Source organism: Dendroctonus ponderosae, unplaced genomic scaffold (assembly GCF_020466585.1).
Source record: "Dendroctonus ponderosae isolate FM_Combo_2020 unplaced genomic scaffold, Dpon_F_20191213v2 Dpon_F_20191213_2, whole genome shotgun sequence".
NCBI lineage: Eukaryota > Metazoa > Arthropoda > Insecta > Coleoptera > Curculionidae > Dendroctonus > Dendroctonus ponderosae.
The window spans coordinates 4158064-4182276 of NW_026018165.1; the positions used below are offsets into that span (position 1 = coordinate 4158064).

At 32.0% G+C, this 24213-nt stretch overlaps 3 protein-coding genes across 4 annotated transcripts in view; 2 read left to right on the forward strand and 1 right to left on the reverse strand.

The window, feature by feature from the left end:
- Window positions 1-7191: 7191 nt before the first annotated feature.
- On the forward strand, window positions 7192-9715 carry LOC109538364 (26S proteasome non-ATPase regulatory subunit 6). The gene is made up of 6 exons (XM_019905581.2): window positions 7192-7474; window positions 7606-7957; window positions 8644-8863; window positions 8924-9032; window positions 9096-9264; window positions 9453-9715. Exons 1-6 carry the CDS (start codon window positions 7330-7332, stop codon window positions 9625-9627), a joined length of 1170 nt encoding a protein of 389 aa, XP_019761140.1. The 5' UTR covers window positions 7192-7329; the 3' UTR covers window positions 9628-9715.
- Window positions 9716-9923: 208 nt separating this feature from the next.
- Window positions 9924-19089, forward strand: LOC109538379. Of its 2 annotated transcripts, none has more exons than XM_019905595.2 (6): window positions 9924-10032; window positions 10105-10309; window positions 12760-12925; window positions 13131-13311; window positions 14920-15075; window positions 18310-19089. In XM_019905595.2, exons 2-6 carry the CDS (start codon window positions 10210-10212, stop codon window positions 18502-18504), a joined length of 798 nt encoding a protein of 265 aa, XP_019761154.1. In that variant the 5' UTR covers window positions 9924-10032; window positions 10105-10209; the 3' UTR covers window positions 18505-19089. The 2 variants fall into 2 exon arrangements, with proteins under 2 accessions (XP_019761154.1, XP_019761155.1); XM_019905596.2 differs by having other exon boundaries at window positions 9951-10032; window positions 10108-10309.
- A 223-nt stretch (window positions 19090-19312) lies between these two features.
- Window positions 19313-24213, reverse strand: part of LOC109538347 (ovarian-specific serine/threonine-protein kinase Lok) — a gene marked incomplete at its 5' end in the record, with an annotated part of 19443 nt that continues 14542 nt past the window's right edge. The window contains 1 exon segment of the mRNA XM_019905553.2: window positions 19313-22873. Coding sequence (XP_019761112.1) covers window positions 22676-22873 — 198 coding nt within the window. The 3' untranslated portion in view covers window positions 19313-22675.

The window sequence follows — 24213 nt, forward strand, 5'->3', positions numbered from 1 at the left end:
TGAAGTAGACCAGAGAAACATACACCCAAATTACAATTAAATTTACACCAAAATTATTAATTAACATTACCTTTATTAATTTAAACAATGAGATTAAATCAGTCACATAACTGACAATTTGCACAGACGAATTATCAGAGCGAATTTTCATATAGTGTATTATCCTACTATTGTTACACAATTTATTAACATACTCTTTTTTAGGTTCATTTAGGTTCTTTTGATAACGATAGTGGAAAATAGCTATCGAAACGTCAAGGTAATTTTTCAAATTAATTTCTCTACTAATTGGAATTTTCTCTTACAACTTGTCGTTACTCTTACAAGTGTTTCGCAGGATACCCTCTAGGTGATAGTTCTTGATTACTTTTTGATAAATAATTCGTTCTTATTGCGAAATAGGAGCACTATTTATCAATCTGTAATAAAAGACGTGAGGAAATTCTGTCTTTGTTAAAGACAAAAATTTTTGAGCCGAAATACCCAAAAAAAAGTTTGTAAAAAAAAATATATATATTTGTTGTTTATTAAATTTGTGTTCAATTTTAAATGCTCAACTATTGAAATTTTTAAGAAAATGGTTGTTGAGTTATACTGGGCAATTTGTAAGTGCTACTCAAATTCATTTAGTTGGTTTGTGAGTTGCATATTATTTAGTTGACGAAAACAATTCTCCTTAAGCAAACCGTTTAATTTAATTTAATTTTCGGTTTACGGTTGCAAAATTTGATCAAAAGTCAATTCAACATCCAGATATTTATTTGAAGAAAGTTTGTTGATAAGAATATACCGGGTGTCGCAATAAGGATGATAAGCGCCTGTATCTTGGAGATTGCAAACTATATTTTAAAAACTATATTTTATACAGAAATTGTTGCGATAAGTGTAAAATCTAGTAATTTTATAGATCAGTCAGAAGATCATAAAAAGCTGTACTACTGTCCTTATGAACTTGTTTCCTAACTTGTCAAGAACAAGTTTCAAAGAAACCTGTAACTCAGTCACGGCTTTACCGATTTCAAAGTTTTTACTATCAATTGACAGAGAATAAAAAATCTACGATATGTGATATAAAAACAAAACTGTGATTTCGAATGCGTGCAAAATAGCATTTGATAATTTTGTGAAAAACTAAAACAACGAAATTTTTTGAACAGCGGATCTTTCGAAAATGATTAAGATTGTTTTTATATTACATATCGTAGAGTTTTTATTGCTCTTCCAACTGATAGTAAAAACTATTGAAATCGGTAAAGCCGTGTCAGATTTACAGGTTTCTTTGCATTAAGCGGTTTAACTCTCCCCCCACCCTTTATTTGACAGGTTTTGAAAAAAAGTTTGTAAGGAAAGTAGTACGGTTTTTTATAATCTTTTGACTAAACATAATAGATGTTTCACTTATCGAGACTATTTCTGTATAAAATCGACTTTTTAAAATACCGTCTGCAATTAGGCCATCTAGCGGTCATCTGAGAAATTTCAAAATAATTTCCAGCAAATTCTTTTCTTCAAGATTGTGATCATTTTTTTTCGAACGCTCTACAACAAATACTTTCCAAGATACAGTCGCTTACCATTCTTATTGCGACACCAGGTACAGACTATAAAAATAATAAACACTTTTAAAAAAATTTTATTTGTTTGTTTTTGGATGCAAACAAGAAAATATGCTGATTAGAAACAAAAAAACGCATTACTTTTTTTTATTTATAGAAGGCAATATAATGATGTGATGTGGACTAATTAACTATCTTTCACAGGCCTCGAATTAAACTTTTATATATTCAAGATATTTAATTCCGACTGTAATTGTTTATATTAAGAGGTTAGTTTTGACATAAAAAACGACGTTTTTTATGCCGGTTTTAAGTAGTTATTGGCAAGAAAACTTTATTTTATTTTCATCATATAACGGTATTTTTTGAAACTGTAACATTCAAATTATAAAAACAGATTGTATAAAATTATAAATGTACTTCATCAGTTGAATCGCTTTCAGTGAACAAAAAGTAATATCGATAATTTTGATTACTGTAAATTGGAAACAAAACTTTATGGTTTTGAAACGCAACTCACGAAGATCTTAATAAGTGATTCGAGTGAATTTGCCTGCAAATGTGAAATGTTCGAAAAAGTACGCGAATATTCAGAAAAAATCGATTTACGTTAGTTAAAGTATTACTGCTATGTTAAGAAAGGTTAGAAAATTAAAAAATTAAAATCAAAAATTACTCGGTGAACCTGGAGAATTATTTTTAATCATTTACTAGTGTGTGTTAAGTAAATCTGGACATCAGATACTGATACCTAATTTTTTAAGGCAGTTTGGGAATAAAGTTTACAAGTTAATATGTTTCTTAGAAAGTACAAGTTTCTTTCATTATTTTACTAAGTTCTGCAACTTTGAATGCTATAACATAAAATCATTGAAAGTATTTCATAATTATTATAATATGTTAGATACAATTAGTAAAGTTGAAACTTTGTTAAGAAACGCTCAACACTATTTAATTATAAATTTTTGAAAATATGAACAATTGTCTAAAGTTTTTAGCTATGCTGTTCAATTTTATACACATAGATTAAACTACAATTGTAATGAAAAGGATGTCAACTTTATATGTAAGTCACTCTCAGACCACTATAATGACTGTTTATATTTAATCCTTAGCTAGGATGTCTAGTTTCTTAATATAAATCGGTGTACCCTTAGCTATCGGTCATATCAGTCTGCCTTTTCCTAGCTGTGCCTATATTTCCAAATGAGAACAATTTCATCAATTAGTCAATATATTTTAAATTTTTGATTATGAGAAGCGCAGAGTTCCATTATCAGTGGTTGAGTAGAGAATACAAATCTACTTCCAGAAATTAATTTGTGAGAATACAAAATGGAACTAAAGCCTTTTCGAATTTAAATACCAGAAACCTTCCACATATTACCATTACCAACTTATTGGTTGCATCTATTTTTAAGTTGCAGATTGTGATTAAATGAAAGTTAAAGAAAAGTGAAAAAATATTATTCGTCAGATAGTAAAATTGAAGCAAATAACCGAAAGTATTCTGCTATACAATTTGCTAAGTTATATAGGAAACCATTTCATTGTAAGACAACTTTTACAATCACAACGGATATTGTGTACATAAGCCTAAAGACTGATTTACCATAGAAAACTATCAGGATGTGCTACAATAAGTATTAAATTGTTCATTTACACTTTGCAATATTGTCCGCTCCGTTTTTTATGAACATTATTTATAATTCAATCTGAAAATTTTGCATTTAATGAAAAATAAGTTCTACAAGTAAGTCGTTTAACTTTTAAATAGTGCAAATCCTAAGCTAAATTGACTATCATCAAATACATATAGAAACAGTATATGCCTAACTCCATTTGTTTAGAGCAAAATTTTTCATGGCATATACAGGGTGGCCCACGCACAAAGAGGTAACTAAAATATGAAAATAATGCGTGGGAAATGGATAACTGATTTACCTTATTTAATTGGCAGTTTAACTTGTACATAGGTACATAGTAAACGGTCATTTTAAGTCCAAAAAGTCGCTAAACACTGACGAAAATAGTAAAATAAATTTGTTTCATGTTCAAAATATTCTAGATGCTTTCAAAATAAGAACCAAAACACTCGATATTTTCTGAACAATCAAATTTAAACGGATAACGCATTTGCAATCAATAAATATACTATTGATGTGCGGTATCGTCAGCGTTCGAATTTTCAATTAACAATGGATCACCCTGTATTTCTCATTTTCGTAGGTAAAGGCAATTTCTGATCAATAATAATTTGCATATGCATTTACGAATATGCAATTGTAGAAAGTAATTTCGTGAAACTTCTAAAAGCTGTGAAAGCATGTGTGAATAGGGTTATTGCATATATTATTTGAAGATAAAAAAATAGTAGCTATTATAATTGAAACGGATCAATAAGAGCAAAATTCAGCTATTTTATAATTGCTATCTTGTGTGTTAATTGTAGTGTAACTTCAATTAAATTTAGTGCGGTAGTCACAAGTCTAAGTATATTTTAGTAATTTTCTACTACCATCGCATCATCCATCACAGAGTAATCTAATATTGCACTTCACTTGGTTTTTTAATTTTAAAAGGTTTGAAATATGGTAATTTAATTACCAAATAGCTGCAAATATTATAAAGTCAGGTTGCAACAGTTTTTGATTGTTTGTTTATCAAATATGTAAATGTTTGCATTTTATTTGTTATTTGTATTTTTCAACATGAAGTTTTTTCTCAAAGATTTTAGCACAGCAACATCTAATGTGTCGGCTTCATTATCTAGTTCAACACCTTAATTCTTAATTAATAGTTTTTGCTGCAGCAAAAGTAGCAGTGAAACTGCAGTAAAACTCTAAAAAACTAATCCTGCTTATCTTGTTTCTTAATTAATATTTACACAGTGCATCGAAAAACTTCCAGAAGAACTATTCTATAATTACATATTCATCCTTCGACTTTTCGGATAGATGCACATTCACTCAAAACTTTGTAGATACCTAAAACTAAGCTTGAAATAAGACTAATAATGTAAGTCAATATTTCTTAAGGCAAAGTTTTCTTTCCATTATAATTTTGAGGCAATTTATATTGACGCTTACTCTAAACGTAAGCACTAGTGATAGAAATGCATAACATAAATAAATATGAGATTGTATAGGGATCAATATTATACGCTTAAGTGTGAAAAGGTGGTGCAATTTAGAAGCATACTTACTAGGAAATTATATTTTAAAATTTACAATTGTGTGTCGTATGCAATTTAGACGAAAACATAAGAAACAAGATTTAATGTCGAATTAGCGACATTTGTATTCTGGATAAGGTCAAAGTTATAAATGTTAAATTGTTTTTCTAAAATCTTTGGCATGAGAATGTTTCCAAAGCGATAATCGAAATGCAATATAAATATTTTCCCACAGCTGCTTAATAACCATAAAAGAGTAAAGAATATTAGACATCGTTTCAGCCATGGAACAAGGATGCGCAACTATTGTGTATCTGTATTATTGCACCACCCTGTAGGTATGTGTAATTATGAAAGTGTGAGTTATAAACCGTACTTAAAAGTCATTGCAACGATATTTGTACCAATACCTACTCGAATAAATATTATATTGTGTGTAACCAACTCGTTTTATTCGAATTTATTCCAATTTACCTTCTGAATATTGGTTTTTCACATGCGTAATGTTTATGTACAGGGTAGAGACTTTCACGGAAATAAATTAACCGGCGGATAAGAGAATAATTTTCTACAAATTTTCAGGAGACACGTCCACGTTTCAGTGTAAGTAGCTACATTTTTCAAGCAGGGTGAGAACTCGAGAAATAAATTAATCTATTAAACTACCTTTTAATTTTATGCATCGTTCAAATATCATAAAAACTAAAATTTTGTTAAGGAGAGACCACATGCCATAAGGTTGAAAAAAGGACTCGTGCGTTTGTGGAAGGCATTCGGGCAAATTACCCAAAAATTATCGCTAATTTTCATAGCACTCGTCATATTACTCTTGGTAAATCCATTATTTTGAAATGTATTTATAGATTTTACGTAAAGTGACATTTTTCATTTGCTTTTTTTCATCGAACTGGCCCTAAAAGTAACTAATTTGAGAAAAGACTCTGAAATAAACGACGCAATGCCTATTACAATTTTACGTAGGTACTTAAAGTATGCTTTTTTCGTCTACAACTTCATTTGTAGATGTTTTTTAGTACATTTATCATTAGATGCGGTAATCTATCGATAACTTAAATTCGCTTTAAATATATCTCGCACTATTCTGCCGGGTGTTCAGCTCAGCGTTGGAATATGTTTGTTTGTGAGAAAGAGTTGAAAAACGTGGAGACGTTTTTGCATGAAAACAAAATAATAGCTCAAAAGCCTGACTACAATTATTTACACTTGAACTGTAACGCTTTATTTGACCATCACTCTAGCACAATTTGGAATCTAGAAAAGGCAAATTGTTTTTATAGCCAAACATAATGAATTGACGAGTGGGAATTTATTATAACTTATATAAAAAAACTTTGGAAATCACAAAAGAAGTAGGCCCATTGAAAATGAAATAAATGGATAGATTAGAGACGTCAAGAGAACTAATGAGTAATTTGAAAATCACGTATTTTTGCTCCATTCCAAGTATTTAAAAGAAATTATTCTCTTTGCATTTTTGCCATGTATTTTCCTATTTTAATTGACATATTCTGATTATCCTTTATTTATATTTATATTATCATGTATTTTAGACCTGAAACAGAAACAAGTTTTTAAATTATTAAATTGCAAATTCCGTATTCCATTTTCTAAATCAACCAGCTTAGCAAATATGTGATACAAAATCTCGATAAAAGGTTTACGTAAAAAAAATTGTCAATAAATAGCCGAACAAATAAAATGTAAACTCATCTACAAATTTGAAATTTTGCAATATCCAATTACCACCGGAGTGTATTAAAGAAATAGACTTATGGAACAAGAAATACGTTAAAGTGGTATGTTCTCTATGTTAATTTCATTCTCAGCGTCTTTATATCTCATAATCATTTCGAGCTCGAGGAATTACCCGCAGGCTTTTTATGCAACCTGCTATGCTGGAGCATATAGTTTATCAGCACAAAATCAAAATAACAAGTAAATAAGGTTCTTAACTTATCACTCCTTAAAATTCTCACACAGGTTCTCATTCAGATCAGTGGAAATGATAATATAAAATCGCTTTTCCACTTGACTAGCCCTGTAAGTAACAGAGATAAAACAAATAATAGCAATAAATTTAAAAATATACCTAATTATTCTACAAGCGGTGCAACTTCTGTTTTAGTTTTTATTTTGTGAATTAATCTGCGAGTTAATTTGCACCATAATACGTATTTTCTTGACCAAGTGGTGGATGCGAGTTGCATGTACAACCTTGAAAATATGTCCCCGAATGCATGTTGCAAATTATCACTAGTACTAATTTGTGTATACTTGGTTGCCTCATACATGCTATATATATTTCACTTATATTTCAATTTCTTTAAAAATTTAATTGTCGTATTTTGGCAGCATTTTAACCATATAAGACCTACCTAAGATAGATGAGATAAACCTTTTAAAAAAATAATATTTAAGCATTTCCTAAACAGTAAAGTTTAACAACTGCTGTTAACTTCACATAGCAAGGAAAACGCCAACGTCAATATTGTCAATAAATACAATTTTGCTCGTCACCGTGATCTACCTTTCAAATTTGTTTTGTTCAGTGGAAAGTTAAATTAAAACAACTTCAAAATGCCTATGGAAAACCTGGAAGATCAAGGTTTGGAAAAGAATCCCGACCTGGAACTAACCCACTTCAAGTTCCTACTGACATTGCCCGAGTTCAAGAACGACAAAAGTGTACATGCAAAAATCACAGAAGCTATCAAAAAAGATGGTAAGAAGAACAATACCCAATCAATATTAGAAACTAATCATTGTATCCGCACTAATTTTAATAAGCAACAGTCCATTAGCACCAATAATCTTTGTTTTACCTACGCATAACCTGTACGTTTTGTTGCACAGATATGGCCCCCTGGTATGAACTCATTTGCCAGGATGCCGATTGGAAAATGGACGAGAAGTTTCTTAAAATTCTCAAGGCAAAGAATGAAGAACAGTTGAAGAAACTAAATGATGCAATTGAAGATGCTGAAAAGAACCTGGGAGAAATGGAAGTCCGAGAGGCTTATCTAAGGAAAGCTGAATATTACAGTAGAATAGGCGACAAGGACAACGCAGTCAGTACATTCAGGCAAACTTACGATAAAACTGTGTCCTTAGGACATAGATTGGATATAATTTTCCACTTGATCAGAATTGGACTGTTTTTTATGGACCATGATCTTATTACAAGAAATATTGATAAAGCCAAAAGGTAATAATTCATACATATGGGTTGGTGTCAGTAATGCCGAATTCATTACTGGAATGAAAAACAAACGGATACGGTTTCTTTGTAAGGCAGGTTTACATCTCATGGTTTTTTTATACATGAATACTTCTATTTGCTTTAATAATAAAATAACTACTAAATACGAACTTCTAAGAAATGAGCGAATTATTAGTGTTTATGGGAAAATTCAATTGAATGCGTTTGAATTGTTAAAATCAAGAAATTTTTCACATGCCTGGTGTTTCGTAATATTGTACAAATATTTTAGAAAATTGTTTGGAAGGCAACTTCGTGAGTAATTCACGAAAATAATCGCATTTCAAAATGAGCAATTTCAATTCGAAATATTTAAAGCAAAGCAAGGAAAGTATCTAAGATAAGTTCACATAATTGCCTCAAAAATTACGCCAACCATTAGTAGTGTCTTAAAGAAATGTGGCGTTAAAAGTATTCAGGCCTAAAATATAGTAAATTGTTTAAGAGAAGTAAAACCAAGAACTAGATTTTTTCATTTAAAAGCGGTGAACGAGAAAATGATAATATTTATTTCTGTTCAAGATATGTACAATACATAAATATTTTAGACGCTTTAAGAATATGATTATCATTATGGAACACTATTGCATAATAACTGTTTATGGAATCAATTAAAACTTGGAAAATTTTAGTCTTATTGAAGAAGGTGGAGATTGGGACAGGCGTAATCGATTGAAAGTCTACCAAGGTGCGTACTGCATGGCAGTAAGAGACTTCAAAACTGCAGCTACATTACTTTTGGACACCGTCAGCACCTTTACGTCATATGAACTCATGGATTATAAAGCCTTCGTTAGGTACACAGTTTATACGTCAATTATAAGTTTACCCCGAAATCAACTAAGAGATAAGGTATGAAAGGAAGTTCGTTAATTATTTAAAAACCTTACTGTTTACACTGTTTGATTCTAGGTTGTGAAAGGTTCTGAAATTCTAGAGGTTTTACATTCAGAACCTTTTGTAAAGGAGTACTTATTTTCATTGTATAATTGTCAGTATGCTGAATTCTTTACTAACCTAGGTAAGTAATTGCCAATAGGAATCAAGTAAGTCTTTTGACCTAACTCTTCTTATTGTTTTATAGCTAAAGTGGAAGAAGTGTTAAGAAAGGATTATTTCATGAATCCTCACTACCGATTTTACATTAGGGAAATGAAGATTTTGGCATACACACAACTTTTGGAGTCTTATCGAAGCTTAACTTTGCAATATATGGCTGATGCGTTTGGTGTCACTACTGAATTTATTGATGAGTAAGTGTATTAGGGTAGCATTAACTTTTTTCTAAGATACTTAAGGTTGTCAGTTTCAAATAAAACGTGCTATCACGAAAAAATATATGTGTTTCGAGAAAGGAAATATGTCGTGCATCACCTACAATATGTTTATGTTGCTTTATCAAATTAATCTATATTCACTTATTCAGTATTTATTGTTATAGGGAATTATCTACTTTTATCGCAACTGGAAGACTTCATTGTAAGATCGATCGAGTGGGAGGAATTGTTGAAACGAATAGACCTGATCTAAAGAACGCACAATTTAATTCGGTCGTCAAACAAGGCGATCTACTTTTGCAACGAGTGCAAAAGTTATCCAGAGTTATCAATATTTAGATTAAGAAAAAGTATTTAATGAAAGCTTTTTTATTCTGTAATCTTGGATTTAAACATGTTCAGCTGAAATAAAAGTGATTGTAATTAATAAGAAGTTTTATTTTAACTGATAACTACCTATGGGTGTGATTTAAAGTATTCAACTTCCTAATTTGGCAAGTGTTCATGCTCTAGAGCCACTGTTTAAATTAATTTTCATTACTAAACATAGCGGATTGTTTGTTAGGGATTTTGGTTCAAAATCTGTAAGAGACGCCTCTGTTCAGCGTCGACTTTTCTGATATTTAGACGCCGATTCATGCGCGCTGAGCGGCCCTAATGTAAATATCTGCTATCCAGAGTTTTGTTTTCCTGCGTTTCCCATCCAACTGAATTTGCGCACTGCAGAATACAAAGCAAAACAATGTAAGTCGTTCCGATCGAAATATAAATAGATCTTAAAATATACAATTGGAAATTATTCTTTGCGTGTTGCAGCAGACAAGTGCGCCATGGTTTCGTTGAGTGAATTGAACGTTTTATGCGATAAAGTGAGGTCAATATGGGGAAGTATAAGAGAAACTAAAGCGTAAATATTGCCCAATGCATTTTTGGATAAACAAAGGAAACCAGCAGGGGCATTATTGGCCGAGAAGTTGTCGTTTAGTTCGCCCCCCGCCTGAGGCTGTTGCAAATTACCTTGGTAGGTAATCACTATTTTATGAATCAAAAGCCTCTGCCTCTAAAGAACATTTCTCCCTACGGCAAAAACTTTGATGCTCTTTAAGATGCTTCGTTCTTAAGACACAAAGTGTTGTTTTTTAATTATTAATACACAATTAATGATATAAATTGATGCGATTCGCAAAAAAAATTGTTGGGTAATTTTTCGGTATTTTTCGTTTATTGTTATCCTTAGTTGAAAATACTTTTAAAAAAAGATAAGGCAGATGAAATACGATTGATTTTCGCATCTTAAACAATTAATTTGCTTGTTTCACAGGCTATGGCTTTTCTTTCCTTTGGTGTTCTATTTTATTTGCTGCTTAGTACCTATATTTTGTAAATTTTATAGAGAAATCTCGCAATCCATTTTATTGTTGGACCCAAATGTGTTTTAATTCAAAGCTCTAGCTTTCTTGTAAATATAAAAAAATCGGATTAGAACCACTGTTTTTCACCATTTTCTAAATTTAATTGCAGTTAATAAACATTGAGTTTAGCTTTTCAGTAGGCTGAATATATTTAATATAAAAACTTACACAAACCTATACAGGGTGGCCAGTTTCTGAATCTTTATATGGGTAACTTCAACATTTTTAAAGATAGAGAATCCGTTAATTGGCAGAATTTGATTGCCTAATCATTACCGTATTCAAAATTTAGGTACCCGACTTGGTTCCTGAAATATCCTGAAATGACAAGAAATCAACACTTTTTTAATTATCACTTATTACGTAAACTGCGTAACTTAGAAAAAAAGTTAAAACCGTAGTACAACTTTTTGCGTTGAATCCAATAAACTAGCTCTCGTTAACATAGTCAACTTGATTTACGAGATAAAAAATAAACTTATGGTTATTTAAATGGTAATCAAAGTTGGCTGTGGTCCTACAAAAATTCTTATTTTTTTCTGAATTTAACGATGTAATTGTTTGTATGTTTTTCTCTTTTTGTAGCCGTAAAACTTCAAAAGAAGATAAAAAATGTGTAGTAGGCTATGGAAACAAGAACTATATTATCACACAAAGCACTGAACAAAAATGAAATAATGAATCGTTTAAATTAAATGTTCAAATTGACTTCCGTTTACGTCCAGGCATTTTTTGACATCTTCACATTCAACTCGTGAGTTGTGTGAAGGTGCACTATCATGTTGAAAATATGCCAATTTTCGATACGATACTAACGGAAAACTATTCAACATGTCTTTGTCAACAAGTTCAGTTGGTAAAAAGTGTAAATATCTTTCCATATTTAAATTGTGATTATAAAAGAATGGACCAATAATTTTATCACTAAAAATGCCTCACCAGACATTCACAGAAAAAACACGTTGATCTCGCGTATTTTCATTAGCCCAGTAAACATGATTGTGTCTGTTAATTATTTCACTTTTGTTTTGTGCTTTGTGTGATAATATAGTTCTTGTTTCCATAGTCTACTACACATTTTTATCTTCTTTTGAAGTTTTACGGCAACAAAAGAAGAAAAACATACAAACAGTTATATCGTTAAATTCAGAAAAAAATAAGGATTTTAAAAGGCCCACAGCCAACTGTGATTACCATTTAGAAAAACAAAAATTTATTTTTTATTTCGTAAATCAAGTGGACTATGACAACGAGTCCTAGTTTATTGAATTCAACGCAAAAAGTTCTCCGAAAGACAATTTTAACTTTTTTTCTAAGTTAAGCAGTTTACGAATTATATGATAATTAAAAGTGTCTTTTCAGGATATTTCAGAAACCGAGTACCGAGGTCGAGTACCTAAATTTTGAAAACGGTAATGAATAGGCATTCGAATTCTGCCCAATTTTGCCCATTTAACGGATTCTCTATCTTTAAAAATGTAGAAGTTACCCATACAAATATTCAGAAAATGGCCACCCTGTATATTCGTATTTTCTGTTTGAAAACAGTAATATATTATAAGGTTTAGTACAGTGATCAAAGCAACGAATAATCTAACATAACGACAATTTGATGCTAGAAGAAATATATAAACGGATTTTTATTAAATTAAATGGTATTGATATTTAAAATGAAAGATGGCATTATAAAGAACGACAAAGTATGAATAGTTTCCGCTTCTAGGCAGAAATTAAATTGGAAAGTTCCAATTATACATATCGGGTAAAAAATTATTGCGCTCAAACTTAGCAAAAAATAACACGACTTTAAAATTTTAAAAACACACTGTCTAAAGCTCCCACAAAAACAACGTTAACTTTACATTGAAATATATGGTTTAATACACCAAAGCATCTGTACGAGTGGAACAATTAATTCGAAGTCCAAAATTGTAAGTTTTATGTGCAATTGCAAAATGTGACTCAACTAGACTTGCTCAGGCGGTGACCGCAGCCGATTTTTTGGGGCTCTAAATAAACCGAAAACCTTTTATTTCTGGCGTCCTGATTTTTTATTTAGCCAGGCATCCCAGGGGATTTTATCCCAAACCCATGGTAACACCAGTTCGTCGGTTCCAGTCGTTAGAAAGTGTGTCCAACAATGGTCTGCGATACAACAGGTCATCTCCAGGCCATCGCCCGAATAGACAAGCCACTTCTAATGCACACGTTGTTTATTATAATACGTAGGTCTAGGGTACTTAAAATTTGCAAAAAACACCTACAGAGTGCTCACTGAATCACCACTCAACTTTCTCTGGCTTCTATTCTTCTATTATTTGGATTCAAAGTAGCACCCTATATATAAAGTTTGGTGAATAATTCAGTAATCACCCTGTAAAGTATTTTAGTTGGTAAATTAGAAAATTAATAGTATTTTTGTTTTCTTAGTTCACCTAATGTACGGATAGAAAGAGAGATATCTGTCGATGTGGACCATGAGGAAACGAATGCACAAAATCTCGAAAATATCGAATTGGAATTGTACATTCACAAGTTTAAATTAGCTTTATTGGGATTCGCATTTTTGGCGATATGTGTCTTGTTTGGGGCCAACTATTTAAGCACAGGGGTAAACCGTCTTTAATTTATTATTCTCCATTATTCCTGTATTTCCAAAGTGGTAAAACATACGAGTAAGCAGAAAACAGGAAATTTGCTCAAGAGAAAAGTACTTTTATTTTCGGACAAAATCGAAAATTGTTATTAAAATGAAAGTTCATTAGAACCAAAAACGTTGTTCAAATATGCAATTACACCCAATTATAGGAAAAAAAATTAACATTTTCGGACAAACTTCGAATACGACTCAAAAAATGTTATATCTGATGATTGTGTTTTATATTTTAGAACATGCAAAACTTTTTATGAAGGGTAACTTTCTTCGTAAAATTAATAATAAAAATTTCCCATATAAAACCAACTTAAAAATAACAATAGATACGTGCAATTAGATATCTGAACCTACTTTTCAACTCTAGCCAACTTTTCTTACTAACAATTTTGTTTGTCAGAAATAAAGGTAGGTAAGTACTTGATTCTTGAGCAAACTTCATATGATTTGATACACCTCGTCTAGTATCGAAAAAAGTCTGTTTAATAATAAAAAAAAATCCCGTATGGTACGAACTAACTATATACACTGTATATATGAAGAGAATTCAGTACAGCGAACTTTGGACCTGCAAATGTTTCTTGCTGTAGTCCTTAATGTTTATGAAAGCCATATAGAATACATTATTATTCAGGTCATACGGTATATCAAAAAAAAAATTCTCTTCTAAAGTTCTATCTAAGAGTTCTAAAATATATAAAACATATTATTTCTTATTCTTCTAATCGCGATTTTTTTATGAATAACAAATAATAGTTTATCAATCTACTATGAGCAAATGGGATCGTATCAATAAATTTAAGATATTTAAAAGACTAATCGAATCAATTTTTCAATTCTCTAAAATATCAGACTGGATCTGAAAATAAATTGAATGGAGTTTGTCTAGAAGCTAAGTTAGTTATCAGATATTCAATATGCCTATTCAATCAAGGCATTGCTATAAAAATATTTACTGAAGAAGAATCGAATATCTGGAATATAAAAACGAAGGTAATTTCAGCAAATTGCAAGCAAACACAGACTTACAGGATGCCTGTAAATATACAGGGTATCTTTCAATAACCGCGTCTTGTGTAACTACTGTTATATAACAGTTTATTGCAAGTTTTGATTCAACAGTGATCTATACTATCTATACAGTGCGAGTCTCTCACTTGGAATTAACTCAGTATGACAAATGTGAAGCACGCTGTATAAAATTCTCTTTTATGGAAAAAAGCCAATTGAAAATCCTAATCGACGTGTCCAAATAGAAGTATGTAGAAGAAAGACCTGTTTTTGATTGATGGATATTGTTCCAAGTTAGAGACTCGCACTGCATTGTAGAAAGAGTTAAAAACGTGATGATAAATCATATATCTTTAGGAAACTGATTATAAAAATAATGAGCAAAGTTGGAAGCGAAATGAAGTTTAAAAATATCGCATAGTTACTGTAAAAAAATCTGTTGAATTTCCGTTCCTAATTTTGTTGTCGTTAAAGTTAAAAACACCTAGTAGATGTTGCCAAGAAACTTACTTTACCAACTGTATGAAAAAAACACTTTCCATGCATTTTTTTTAGCAACTGTGGCGATTAGGAGTGGAAACGCTGGTCGTCATTTCCGTACTCTTAATAGTACTACTTTTAGGAGCAATTATAATCATGTATTTAGACGAAAGACATAATGCTAATGTTGCGATAGCCAATCAGCAAAATGCGGAACGCCGTAGTATCCAGGTAAATTTTTGAGTTATATAAAAATAATTTATTGGAAAATTAAGCAATGATATTCGGAAGAAATGATTGGAAATTATGCAAAATGTTATGACACCCTTAAAATAGTATAACGATCAGTTCAAAAGAACGTTATATTACAAATGAGGAGCTTATTTTCAAAAATTTCGCTACTGAGTTAGAGATGGCAATCCACTCGCAGCACATTTCTTTCGATTGTCACTTGAATTTCTAGTTAAATACGCAAAACGCAATATCTGCAATAATATGTTTTATCAAAACGACAATTTCTACATTTTTGGTTTCAAATCGCAATTTCTGCAAAGACTTCGTGTTTTCATTGTTACGTACGCTGTGCTGCGAAAGAGTTTTTGGAAATAGAGACAATGGAGAATTACATAGACACTGCTGTTGTGTCTGAGAAGAATCAAGGAACAAGGAAGAAGAAAAAGGGCACGAAAAATAGAAGGGAAAGACGCAAGGAAGTGAGGAAAATTAGTTATAACAATGAGGTTCACAAGTGAGGAAAACAAAATCAGGTTTTACAAACAGAAGATTACGAAAAGTTGTTGGAAGCGGTTGGAACAGTAAGAGAGCTTGGAGTAGACTGGAACCTTTATGATGTTAAGTAAATGAGCGACGTTAATTGCAAAAAGCTAATGGGAGTTAGTCAAATGAAAAGGGGTTTTATTAAAAGAGAAAAAAATAGCAAAACAAAAAATACAATAATAAAAGTAAAAATGGAAGAATATTACCCAAATGAAGACATCTCAAAAATGTTTCCGACTATTATGAAAAAAGTGCAAATGGGGAATGTAAAAATGAATCTGTTACCGAAAGTTTATTAAATTTATACGACGAAGACTGGAAAAATGATCAGCGCATGGTATCCTGCAAAAACCTGTTAGAGAATGAAAATAGCAGTTCCACAAATCCAGTCGATGAAGAAGGGAATATTTCCGATGAAGAGATCGAATGTGACTGCAATGAAGAAGATTCCGGGGTGAAAGTGTAGTGAAGCGTTTTTTTCTAACCTATGAAGTCTAGAGTAAATTTTCTTAGAAATTAAAAATCCTTAAATTTATTTTCAAACTCTGTAAAATACAATTTTACTTTCAAAACGCATTTTCTTTTTTTGTTTTTTTATTTCTAACTATAATCCAATTTTTTTAGCAAAATTTTCCATTGGATTTTATAGTCACGTTACCAAAGTTCCTGTTGGCACCGAAAATGAATTCATATTTCCATTTTTTTGCTAGCTTTAGAAAAAGCGTAATTCTGCAAATCAAATTAACTTTTAGAAGTTGCGTTTTGAAAATAAGCTCCTCAAATATTAATTGTTTTCCGATTCAAAAAAACTACGATAACTCAAACAATCAGCTTACCATCCGATGAATGGATCCAATACTAACATTCCAGTCCAATTAATAAACTAAGCAGACACGCTTTATCACCCCACACTACACCACAACCGATTAATTTTTGGAAATTTTCTACAGTTCACTCGCATTGTGCACTTTAGTAAATGAATAAATTCTTGTGCTTAGACTAAATTCAACGACATTCGGAATAAAAAAACCAGTTTTTTCTTCGTTTGTTTATATTATCGATCTATGCGACTGTATGTAACCATGCGCACGCACAAAATGTTCGAGTTTACCTTTCGTGGATTCTGGTACGTATAAAAATGATTTGAAAAATTTAAAAAGATTTAATCATGGATTTATAGTCCAGTCGGATTAGAGTTTTTGACTAACAATCCTCCTGTGGGCCCCATTCTAATTTATCTTATCGGTCTGGCTATGAAAGATTCGTGGCAAGGCTTACCACGAACTTTTCATGTTCTCATAGATAATTTAATTCGGTTTTTTTAGAACGGCCTTTCTGTGAGTTTGTTGTAACAGAGTTACCGCCGGCTGATACAATTTTATTTTAAGTTCTTAAGATAATTAAAATCCTAAAAATCTGCCTTTGGAGAGCCACACATTTCTGTATGATTTATACATTTCTACAAAATTTAACGTACTTTATTCAGAACACTCCATAGAAAACAAAAGGCACGACAAGTTCTGTGATTGTCGAGCGGCTCGTGCTAGACTCATAATAGTCCAGTAGAGACTTCTCTGAGGCTGTATTTTACTTGTAAAGAGTTATACTACAAAATGCAATAACGGAAAATTTAATTACTGAATGGTAAATTGTCTAAACATTAAGTTGAGAATCAGGAATTTTTGGCGACTGAAATTGTTTATCAACGACATTAATGAAAACACCGTCAACGACGGACATACGTGAAAAATTACTGATTTTCAACTTAATGTTTAAACAATTTACCCTTCGTTAATCAACTAGGACGTCTCAAAAAAACTTATTTAGAAGCAACAAATAGGAATGAACAAAAAGTTATGAATATTTTAAGCTAAAATTTTACCACTTATAAAGTGTACCAAGACCTCCTTACCCAGTTATAAATAGTACGATTTGTTTGAAGCAAAACTAAATTAATTATAGAAAATTTAAAAAAACCCCAAAATTGGCGGTTTACCCAAATTTTTTTTGTTTTTTGGGTAAACAAAAGTTGTAAGTATTTTTAATACTTGGAAAAAAGTATTTAACTTTTTTTCAATAACATCAACGGTTCTAAAGTTATGCACAAAAAACGGCTTGTTAGTCAAAAACAGCCGCACTCATTCGTCACGAGTTCGGCTCGTCATGCCTATACTCATTTTACGTTTAGAACACAGAAAAACATACGTGAAAAGGATTATTTTAAATTTGCTCGGCTATGAGAAAGTATACAGTAACATAAGAAAACAATCAATTAAACAGTTTTTGTTTCAATCTAGTAAGAAATTCACCGCCGCCTATAGTTGGAATTTATTCGATATTTTGTCTTAAACTAGAAATATATAACTACCAATACATATTTATACAGAGTGTCCCGCAAGCACACGATCAAAAGGGCACTGAGACATTTTTTGGCTCAAATGAATGTCATACGACTTAACTTTTATTAACAGAAAATTTCCATCAATTGACCATCAATTGCAGAGGAGGCAAACATTTTTTCTTAGTAAAAGTTAGGCCAGATCGACTCCCTTTGATCCAAAGAATATCGTAGTACCCTTTTAATATATCACCATAAACTTAAATAAAATGCCACCTGCGAAAAAATATATATTTCGTAATCTTCGTGAAATAAAACATAATCATATTGTAATAAAAATTTACTTTTAGCTTGAGACGGAATACGCAGAAGAGCAGGAACCACAGAGACCAACACAACTGTCCATAGACGATTCCGGTATGCGTGAAATGTCTCCGCCGCCATATCATATAGCGATTAGATTAACAAATCAAACCGAGTTAGAAGAAATTCAAATCTACAATGACCAGTCTCCTCCGCCGCCATACGAAAAAGCCGTTACTTGACTCCAATTCGTTGTATAACTTATTTTCTCTAAGAGCTTTATCGATATATATATTTTGAGACACTGTATTTTGTTGTATACATTAATGTCATAAGTAATATGGTAACACCACAGATATAATAAGATCTATTATGCGTCTATATTAATATAATCTAAGAATCAAACAACCAAAAGTAAAAAACTGCTTTTAAAAAGACCTTGCAGAGTTGTAAATAAGAATAAATAATCGACTATTATTACATGCCGAAATAAAACAAACAAAATAAGTTAAAGCTTAGACCATCAGAAACACCTACAAAATTAATAATCCAAACATCAATAAGTAATAAGAGTAGAATTAATACTAATAAATATTAAAAGACTTTTCTTCCTTCTTTCTGCCTTAAAATATTTCACGAAGAACTTCAGTTATCTATATCATGCAATAAAAATTATTCAATGCTCAGATGACATATAAATGGATACCTGGAAACTCATTCCCATAAAGACTGTATTGATATGCCAAATATTTTAGAATAAATGATTCTTATTTCTATACTGTTTATTTGATATGTAGATATAGAAGAAATACATACAAATACTTATGTTTTTACATTTATTATTTATCAGTCCTCTGTTTGAGCAGCGTTAAAAAGTGTATGTTTTTCTCTATGAACAAATATTGACCATTTATTTTCGATAAATAAAAACAAAATCAGCCACAAAAATAAGTTGCCTCTTCTCTTGACGTGACAAGTTGCAGCTCCCAATGCAAAAATAATTATCAGACATAAACAAACATAGCATAGGTAGATTTTCATTAAAAATAATTATATGAAAACGTTTCTTTATTAAACTACATGGTTAATACAAAAATATAGAAACACCAACATGTGTAAGTAGTACCTTACATACTTCTGATACATTAATATCTTACGTTTAAACAGGTACATTTACAACACATATAATGATAAAATTCTATAACATTTAAAGTATATTGCATGTAAAACACAATTGCAGTTAAAAGTGATTATTTAAATATAATTCACTTTTAATGTCTACTAACATCTAACTACAAAAAAAACAGCCCAATTATACCTTTTCGAGAGAGGGTAACCCACATGATATCTTTAGAAATACTTCTTTAGCCTGAATGTTTGCATAGTAATGCAACATATTCAGCTCAAAAAATCAAATTTGTACCCAACTCTATGGTAATTAAATCACGTTTTCTCTTCGAATAAACCTCAAACTCAAAGGTTAAGAAGTTTTTTCGGAAATAAATCAACAGAATTCGTACAGATAAAACAACTCTACTCAAGACAGCAATATTTTGAATTTCCGGTGTGCTTAATTTGAAAGCTAAAAATAAAAATCTAAAATATTAATAGAGCGTTTTACATGGTAGATTTTCTGTTGATCTTGAGAAAAAAATATAGACGAGCGTTAAATTTAATTAATCATAAGTGCAACTAACTTGTGTAAGTATCCAAATATTCAAGGGTCATTGCGACATTAGCAACCAAAACAACTCTAAAACTTAGGTGATACCATTTAGAAACAAATTTAATTCTGCTTTTGTCTTCGCGTCGAATCAAACTGGTCTAACAGTCAGGGAGGCAGGAGTCTTTTTGACCTAGTCATTTCATGCCGGCAGATACTAACAATAAAAGTAGATTCCATATAGCCAATGATAAAAAGTGCCGTCAGCTGAGACTGAGGAACATGTCGAAAAAAGTTTTTCTTTATCATTTTAGACAACGTGAATGTTTTTCATGAATTAAAACTTCAGAAAATATTTAAAAAAATAGTCAACTGGGCCGTAGAGGGGGGACGTCAGCTGGGCGTGTGAACTTGTAATGAAAATAAAGGAAATAAATTATTTTAAATAGCATGAAAAATGTTCACATGATTTTGGATATGTATAGAAATATTAAAATGACAATCAGCTGCATTTATAGTGGCGGAAAGACCGTCAGTCCAAGCAAGAAAGTATGATTGCGTTCATATATCTCTATGACGCGCGGAATTTTCAATGGACGACTTTTTTCCCAACGAGCAATCAGTTGATGAATATTTTCACATTTCTATTAATGAATAATATGATGTTTATATTATACAAAGGCTCCACCGCAAAGGTATTTTATACTTGCAGTACTGCAGAATACGCAGCAGGCACAAGAAACATTTAATATAGAGAAGACCGAATGGCTGGCGACTCGCGAGATTCATAGATTAGCCTTTAAAAAAGTGTGCAGTTTCGTTCCCGAAAACATTATAAAAATGCATGAGTCTTTTTTTAACTTTTCTACATTCACTCTTTGCTGAAGCCGTCGCTAATCGTGATTCCACCAAATCAACACAGATAGAGCCGTATAATTTTGAAAGTAGGTTATTGAAGAAATTTACAAAAAAAATTAATAGTGTAAAACAGTTTGCCGGAGTGTTAATTAGAACTGATCTCGATATTTTGAAAGAAGATAATATTTTGAACCGAGCGGTAATAATTTTGAGACAATGCATTCGTAATATCCAGCCTAAACGATTGCCCGAGGTAGTACTGACTTCTTGATAAAAGGAGAATGCGAAGTTCCACAAAAACTAATCAATTTTTATAGTAGTTATATCCACTAAATATCCGAGAAAAGTTAGTAAAAATGTTGCGAGAACCGCAAAATATTTTTCTGAACATTTGATCTGCGCTGTGACTAATGGCAATATCAAAACGTGAAAAATTGAATATAATATTTTTATATAATATTTATAATTTCCATTATTTTTATTACAAATTTAGAAACCCAGCTGACGTTTAATTCCCCGTCTGACCCAGCTGACATTTTTTTAAATATTATCTGACGTCTTTAATACTTGTAAAAAAATCTGGTTGTCTAAAATTATTCAAAACAACTTTTTCCTTTACATGTTGTGCCTTGTGCTGCCATAGAACCCACTGCCGCGAGAGCTCCAGCGGAGCTTCACTTTCGTCTCATAATAGACCCCTACCTCCCGGACTATATATAATATTTTCGAATTTGCTTTGCGAATAGGCTGTAATTTAAGGAAACACTATCTTAATAACCGTTATCATTGAGTTAATTCACGAAAGTTGAAAACCAAGTACACTACAAATATGTATTGCCTTTAAGTTAAATGAAGCATCTGTTGTGTACTTGCACAAATATTTCATTCAAACAGTTTATGTACAAATAGCTAACTAAATTGAGCAAATTGCTAACTTTATAAATCTTAGTTCTATTAATGTGGCGTTTGGAGGCACTAAGGCGGTTGCATGTTCACAACTCACACACAACAAGTGATGTAAAATTAAAAAACAAGTAAAACAGCTACAAATATGCGCAACTCATTTCCTCAACAGTCAATCGGCTTTGCAATAAAATCAATTAACTTGTTTTAAAAAGAAAATTAGATTTTTTTGGTAGACTTTATCCATTGAGACAAGCGCTTTTATATTTTAAACTACCTGGCAGTATACAAACGCTACGCACGCAAGTATAAATTACAAAAAAATGTTAGGTATAATACCCGTGAGTAAACAGCGGGATTCTAGTACGTTACAAAATGTATATCAATGATATAAAACATGAAAAACTTACTAACGAAAACAAAAACATTGTAAGACTCGAGCAAATCGTGAAATCGATACTCAACTAATCGTCATCTTTGGTTTCTCATAGAGATTATCTGGTAAATAATGGCAAAAAAGTAATAATAGCAATAATACTGAACGAAAATATGTCAACATTTTGGCATATCTGATCCTTAAAATAACACTAGCGTATATACGAAAAGTAACAAGGCAGCAAACACAAAAAAAATTGAACGAGTTTGATGAAAAATAGTAAATAGTAGTCATATGATAATTATTTGATGTTATATGCTTTTTAAGTACATTAGCGTGCATTAAATCACACATTTCATAACATGTATGGGTCTAAAAAATGTCAAAATGATTATTTTCTGACTGGAAAATATGCTTCCAAGAAAGTCATGATAATTAAGTGGTTAAATATTGAATTGATGAAATAGTCATTCAGGAACGTAGAATAGTTTAGAATACGCCACCTTGCATTTTTACCTTATTCAAAACCCGTTTGTATAAGTCAAATTAAGTCAGTTACTTAAAAGGTACTAAATAATAATGAAAACGAACAAACGAATAAACTGGTTTAGGCTTACGTACAAGAAATGGAGCTACTCGGAAAGCTACTTGATGGTCCCACATTTGCTGACGTAGTATTCGACTCGTTAGACGAACTAGATATATGATCATTGAATTTAAACTTCTTCAAAGGTTGCTCATGCTCTTCCATTGGGTTCTGGAGCCCTTCACATCGAAGCATTCTTCGAACACGAAACTTAACGCAGTGGTCCTGATAAATACATTTGAAATAACTTTATTATTAACTTTGATTATTTTATATCTTCATATATATATTTCTTGTGTGCGTGTGTATATCACTGAACTCCCAAACGACTAGGCCGATTTTCATTACATTTTTTCTGTGTGTTCAAGGGAATTTGAAAATGGTTTAGATTCACATTTTGGTTCACCCGAAGATGTTTTTTAATTTATTTTTTACCTTTATTTTTCAATCGAGAACCCGAGCTGGTTAGTCGACCTGTGAGTGAAAGCGCAACGTAAGCCCACCCGATGCGAGATCCGAAACCCACACCGCTAAAACCGCCATGGAAAAGTTGCAGCAGGAAAATGAGGAGCTGCGGAAAGACGCAAGCTAGAGGCTCTAGGAAAAAGGCGCAGAGATGATATCGAGGACAAGGAAACAATAATAATAGAGGTAACGGGGAAGGAGACTGACTCCCCAGTTCCCGAAAAAGTTCCACCCATTAACATTCAGGGGCAAACAAGCTGAAGACAGCTAAAAGGTGCCTTCATTGCAGAAGTGATCAAGGCCGCAACCAACAAAAATTGGGTTGCGGTAACCACTAAAACGGCGGCTGATTTTAAGAAAGCTACCAGCCTCCTGCAAAAGCTCCAGCGGCCGTACTATACGTAGACGCTGCCGGAGGACAAAAAGATCCACGTGGTGATCAGGGGACTGCCACTGGACATCGAAGCCAGCAAGACCGAGCAGAAGCTTAAGGAGCTGGGCATAAAGGACGCGGAAGCGTTCCAAATGGTTAAGAGGAGGTCCAAGGAAAAAGTCTTTGGTTCTAGTCCAAGGACATCTGGAATCTGGAAGCAAAACGTCAATCTGGAAGCAAAACGTAAGACTCAAGATTTTGTCCCAATCTGCAACTTCGTTTGTGCTCCGTGATCCTAGTGTTTATGCTTCGTTTTGTGGTGCCGATGTATGCTCTTCCACAGCTGCACGGAACTCTATTCTATACACCGTGTGGGCCAGCTTTCCGTTGGTTCTTCTGGTCACCAAGGCATCCAAAAAAGGCAGTCGCCCATCCTTCTCCACTTCCATAGTGAATTGAATTTTCCATTTTGGGGCCATGGTCTGACTGAACTTGAAGACTTCCTGAGGCACCTCAACTCAATTAACCCTAAAATTCAATTCACTATGGAAGTGGAGAATAAAGGGCGACTGCCTTTTTTGGATGTCTTGGTGACCGGAAAAGCCAACGGAAAGCTGGCCCACACGGTGTATAGAAAACCGACACATACCGACCGGTACCTGCACAGTCGTTCAAACCATCATCCCAGTCAGAAAAGAGGAGTCATCAAAACTCTCACCGAAAGAGC

Coding starts and splice junctions, on each gene's coding strand:
- LOC109538364 (XM_019905581.2), top strand. CDS start 7,330: ATGCCTATGGAAAACCTGGAAGATCAAGGTTTGGAAAAGAATCCCGAC. Junction 8,864..8,923: donor GAAATCAACTAAGAGATAAG/GTATGAAAGGAA, acceptor GTTTGATTCTAG/GTTGTGAAAGGTTCTGAAAT. Junction 9,033..9,095: donor TGAATTCTTTACTAACCTAG/GTAAGTAATTGC, acceptor ATTGTTTTATAG/CTAAAGTGGAAGAAGTGTTA.
- LOC109538379 (XM_019905595.2), top strand. CDS start 10,210: ATGCATTTTTGGATAAACAAAGGAAACCAGCAGGGGCATTATTGGCCG. Junction 12,926..13,130: donor CACGTTGTTTATTATAATAC/GTAGGTCTAGGG, acceptor TTGTTTTCTTAG/TTCACCTAATGTACGGATAG. Junction 15,076..18,309: donor CGGAACGCCGTAGTATCCAG/GTAAATTTTTGA, acceptor ATTTACTTTTAG/CTTGAGACGGAATACGCAGA.